This window comes from Poecilia latipinna, unplaced genomic scaffold (assembly GCF_001443285.1).
Source record: "Poecilia latipinna isolate Pla-1442-1.1 unplaced genomic scaffold, P_latipinna-1.0 Scaffold2613, whole genome shotgun sequence".
Classification (NCBI taxonomy): Eukaryota; Metazoa; Chordata; class Actinopteri; order Cyprinodontiformes; family Poeciliidae; genus Poecilia; species Poecilia latipinna.
The window spans coordinates 1-5,772 of NW_015115229.1; the positions used below are offsets into that span (position 1 = coordinate 1).

Here is a 5,772-nt window from a genome sequence, read left to right on the forward strand (position 1 = left end):
AGGGTACCTGCCCAAGCGTCAATATGTGACGAGTTGGGAGTGAGAATGTGTTGTTTAAACTGCCCTGGAATCGAAGCACGTCCACTACAGCCGCCATTATTTTGATAATTAAGACAATCAGCACCTTTGTCAAACAAGCGCCTCCACTGTCAGATAGGACCCGAGAAACAGACAGCAGCTCTTAAGCTAATTTCGATAATTGAATTACACCTACCTATCAGCAGGTAAACCTTCACACTAAACTGCGGGAGCATGTGTAGTCTCATTTATTGTGTAAACTGATATAAGCGCTGTCACGCAGAAAAGGGCCGGCTCCCTTTTCTGTCACTAGAAGTTCATTTCTTTCAGAACAAGTCTGTCATTTTTGACTCAGATTATTGTACTTCTTGTTCGGCTAAATAAATAAATAAAACAGTAACGTTTGATTTATTTTGCTGTTCGTCTTTTTAAAGTACTCTTTAATCATCCATTACTTCAAGGCTTTTAAAATGGTGCAAAGGTTTGCAGATTGCTCCAAAACGCCTGACAGCATTCACTGAAGTTGTCCTGGTTTAAACCAACTGAATGAGATGTCAATGAGAGCAAGTGGACAAAAACACAACACCGTGTTTAAAGACCGCAATTTTGAGCTTTTTGTGTTTCCTTCTTGAAAATATTTAAAACACACACCGCAACTTTGTACCAGAGAACTAAAAATAAATAAATAAATAAATAAATAAATAAATAAATAAATAAACAGCCTATTTGTATTATTTCAAGTGGAGATATTCTGCTATGGATCTGTTCTGGTAAAAGAAACTTCGACATCCTTCCAAAGTCATAGTGTAAAGTTTGAACTCTGCTGGATTTGACCTACTTACATGCTGCAGATTTGCATTATGTGCTACACGAAGCTCTTTGCTCATGTGGTTACATTATAGATCCACCACATCATTATGATAGTGGTGTAAGTCTATGCAAACTTTGAGCCCCGAACCTTTTGTGGGGAAGCAACTATGATACCGTCACAGGCCTACGGTGATGCTAACAAAGCTAAAACAGGAAATGTGAAATCTGATCTAATGTCAGACAGGAAGGAAAAAAAAGGTCTTATCTTTTTAATAAGCAGTAAATTTCATAATAAATTCACATTTATACACTTAGATTAAAAAAAGAAACAGTGATGTTTTCCCACCCCTATAACCAACAAACCAATAAAAGAAGTGAAAAGATAAACTATTAAAGTGAAAAGTGCATGTAAACTTCTGACAACAGCTGTGTGTGTTTTGATTTTTGTTTAAATTCATTCACTGAGAATTAACAGTCATCACGTTTATTTTTATTTATTGATTGGTTTATTTATTTTTGCTTTAGTATCTACAAATGTGAATGAAACAAACAGAAATGTAAATTGCTTTTAAGATACTCCCAGTGGGGCTTTAGGTTTGCAAGCCCATTAAGAAATGGATGGGTATTATAACCAATATTTTCTAATCCATGCAACACTCAAGCACACAAAAACATCTGGTTGCGCACTGTTGGGATTTTTGCTTTTAACGGGCTAAATCCTTCTGGAAAGAAAAACATCGCCGTCCAGCGAGGAGTTGATACCTGGAAGATGCCTCCTTCTAGGAAGAGCATCTTGGTTCTGATGCTTAAATTGGCTCAGACATCCAGTTTCTGACCCGATCTGAACCCACCAAAATCTACTTAAACCATACCAAGATAAACCCTATAGGTTAGGCCAAACCATTCATTTACACACTGCTGCACATGCTGCCAGGTGCAGCAACAGCAGAGCTCCACTTGGACTTTATACACAGAGTAACGTGAGATAATTTGAGACATTTTGCTTCGGAAACAGAGTTTGCATGTTTGCTGTTTTGACTCTGCATCACTAATTGAGTTTAACTCAGTTTAGATTTCAACTTGCGTGTGTTTTGTTTTAGACCAGCTTGGAGACGCGACGCACAGACGGAAGTTAAGGAAAAAACTAAAATCCTGCACGTTTTGCAGACAAAGCCAGAAATGACGAAGTGGCAGCTTGTTTATCAGGGTCTTCCATCCACTCTCCAGGATCAGGTGAAAGCAACAAGTGATCGGTCATTGTCTGCTCAGGCCTGCTGCTGCTGCTGCTGCTTCAGCAGATTAGCTGTTTTCTAAGTCTTTGTAGAAAGCGCAACTTAAGGACTTAGAGCCTCCGAGAAAAGCATCTCAGCACACTCCTCGACATATGGGTGAAGGCTTTGTGTCCCGTTATCCACCTACACCAGGACACAGCCCCGGAGGGAAGAATCGTCCGGCGATATTTCAACACCAGAAGCTTGCACCATCTTTTTTTTTTCATCTTTATTATTATTTGTTTGATTTCTTATAAATCCCTGTGCAGAAAATTGCTGCTCATCCCATTAGAGGCTTTAGAGAAAACACAGAGCAGATTGAACAAATCGTGGAGGACCCCCGCTCTCCCCATATGATAACAAGAGTTAGAGGATCAAGCTGCAATTTGTGCTCCGTCCTCTGGGATACTGATAAACACCAGGCTTACCCAGACTTATGTCAAATGACATCTTTAATTTGGTCTTGTGACATGACAACAATCCCACAAAGAAGGCTTTATTCTGTGGTGAGATTTAAAGTGGAAATATTTTAGCATTACTGGGAAAATTAACATCTTGCTCTATGTTTTTCTTAAATAATGAAAAAAAAAAGGAAACAAGACGACATATGTGGCCTGCAATACACCAAACGTGCGGATCATTAAAAATGTTCCCCGCCAAGATTAGTGAAGCAGAAAAACATTGAGTATCTACAAAAGCCAAAGACGTCCCTGGAGGACAGTGGATAACACAAATCGCTCTTCTAATCTCAATATTCAAAGAGGGGACAGAAAGCAGGAATAAATGTTCATTTCCTTTTGATGTGGTCTCATGAAAAAAAGTTACATTTGAACGAATTGAATCAAAGTGCCCCGTGTATCTGATGACTCTGGTGGACGAAAATCAGTCATTCAATTTAAAATAAATACACATAACTTAATGTCCCTCCATGTAACTAACTAAACTCAGTCTCCAGATGTTGGTCTACTGTCTGTGATTTTATGTCAGCATAAAAAGCCAGCAAGTCAGGAGGCCAAGTTTAAATGGCGGCATTTTCAAAAACTGCAGCCTGTTCTCTTGTGCTTGTCCTGCAAATATGTGTTCTTGATTGAGGGTGTTGCTTTATTGGTTTCAGTCTATCTTACCTGAAATCTGAGTGGTTTTCCATCCTTATAATGAAGCTCACAGTGAAAAATGACTGTATTGGCTGCTGCAGCTCAGTCCTGCATCAACTGTACAGACAAGGACTTTGAAATTGACATGATCGAGAGCCTGTTGTAGTTCCTTTGATCATATTTTGGGGTAATTGGAGACTGGCTTTTAAAGTCCTGGGAATTTGGACTGGTTAGCAGAAAACACTGAAGTTGGGAGAGAATAGAGGAGCTGAAGGGAAACACTGAAATGAACAGAGAGGTGATCTAAATGACACAAAAAACAAAAAAGAATCCAAGTATAAAACCAAAAAATATAAAGACATGGATTTTGAAGGTTTGCTTATAAACACTGACCCTTTCTGCTTTCTTTCTTTATTTATCTAGCCTTTTATTCCCTCCAGTGCTGCAGTCATTTCAGTTCAGGCACAAAAAAAACAGATTCAGATTTGTTAACGTTTGAACCTAACATATTACATTCTTTAATTTATGGCAATAAAATCATAGCAGTGTAAATAAATCGAGACATCAACATGATTTGGTTGCATTTATACACAAACTATTTACATGTGATCACTAAACAGTAGCAAAAACAAAATGCTTCGGATAAAACAGGACCGCTGACACCGAGGCGTTGTGTGATCATTTTTGTCGTTACAGTTTATGTGGATCTACGTTGTTTTGTCAAGAGGAATCTGAGCTGCACAAAGACGTTCAAGACGAGGTTTGAAGAGCCTTGGACTGACTGCTGTTCTCCTCGAAGAAGATACGGTGTGTAGCTGTGGCTCTAAAAGACCGTCTCTATAGGAAATACCGGGTTTCAGAGCTGGAGATTTCCTTTTATTTTAAATTACAAACACACAGAGTAATTCATACACATCATTCCAGCTACCGGACCTGATCTTCTCAGACAGAGTGAGATGTGGCCCAATTCACTGTGAATTAAAACCCTGCAGCGTCTTAATCAGCAACTGAACAAAGAATAAGTTCAGCTTGGACTGAAAATAAGGCACTAGAGATTATTAGTGAGTTATAAGGACTAAAGTTGCTTGGTGGTGTAATTATTGTGAAGTGTTTGGACCATTTGCTTTGTGTTGTCTTGTGTTACATTTTTGTGTTGCTGCACTTTAATAAAAAGTTATAATAAAATATTTGCAACTTTGGCAAAAAAATATGGCTGTTACATAAGAAGATTTGTGCTAATCGATGAAGGTAATGAAATTATTTTATGAACTGTCTTTTGGCTTGTAGCTTGTTTGGTTTTAGTGAGATGTAAATAGTAAATGATCAGACATGTATGTCATTACTACACTGGCTTTTCACTAATTCATAATCTGTTAAATCATACTTGATTACATCAAGCTCTCCATTGACTGCAGGTGGAAATTAGTTTTTATGTTTTTTTTTTTGTTTTTTTTGCCATAATCTGGTCCCATGCATCTCTCAAAGAAACTGTATATTGCATCAGTGCAAATAAATAAAGAATATAAAGCAGCATACAACTTCCTTTGTTGATAATCTGCTTTATAAATAAAGAAAAACCTCTTTTCATTTACTGAGCGAGAAGCTTTTAACTTCTTTTAGTGAGAATCTCTATCGAAGCTTTTGAGACGACTCAGTTTGGACCAAACGGTGACGACCCCACACACCGGTGACGCCAATAAATATTTCCTGTATACAACCATGAATCCATCAGAACCATGTAGGTTCAGTCCTCCTCCTCATCATCACTTCAACGTTTTACCAATCCATAAATTAAGTTAGTTTTAGGGTCTTTATCCCAAGTGTCTTCATCAAACGAGCGCTGGTTCTTCTCAGCTGCTGGGTACGGACTTGAACTCAGCTCCTCAGTCCAGTCTTGGCTGCTTCTTGACTCCCGGCTGCAGAGCTTGGGCTCGTTTTACTCAGTTCTTGTTCAAGTTTTTCTCTCAGTTTGGAGAAGCCGGGTCTTTTCCGTGGCTCCTGCTCCCAGCAGAGCTTCATTATGGCGTAAGCGCCAGGAGGACAGTCCTCTGGAGCCTCCATGCGATAACCTGCTTCCACTTTCTCCTTCACCTCCTCCAGAGACTGAAGCACAGAAACAAATCAACAGGAATTTAGCTTGTGCAGAATAAAGCTGAGACAATCCTTGCTGCCATAAATGAGACGGAGTTTATGAATGCTAGTGACAACTTTCTTAAATTGTTTATCAAGTTTAAAACGACAAGTGTAATTTATGATTAGGCGATTAAGAAAGAAAAAAAATGGACTAAAAATAGTCCTAAAAAAACTTAAGATTTTGTAATTCAGATCTACAGATTCTTCACTTGAAATATTCAGAAAGACATCAAGATGCTTGTTCTGCTGTCTGAACTATTTTCTATTTTCATGTAATTCATCTAAACCGATGAGTATTTGCTGAAATCGATAAATGACTTTTGTACAGAGATTTCAACTGCATTGAGTTTTTCAAGTTACATTTTTGGATTTTTTTTTTTTTTTTTTTTTTTTTTACATTTTTTTTTTTAAAACAGAAATAATGAAACTGAGAAGCGTTTAAGTTA

At 38.0% G+C, this 5,772-nt stretch overlaps 1 protein-coding gene across 2 annotated transcripts in view; it reads right to left on the reverse strand.

The window, feature by feature from the left end:
* Positions 1–3,681: 3,681 nt before the first annotated feature.
* matk (megakaryocyte-associated tyrosine kinase) overlaps positions 3,682–5,772 on the reverse strand; it is an 18,297-nt gene continuing 16,206 nt past the window's right edge. For both annotated transcript variants that reach the window (XM_015020602.1, XM_015020601.1), the window contains one exon: positions 3,682–5,296. In XM_015020602.1, the coding sequence (XP_014876088.1) occupies positions 5,069–5,296 (228 nt within the window). In that variant the 3' untranslated portion in view covers positions 3,682–5,068. The remainder of the gene's footprint in view (positions 5,297–5,772) is intronic.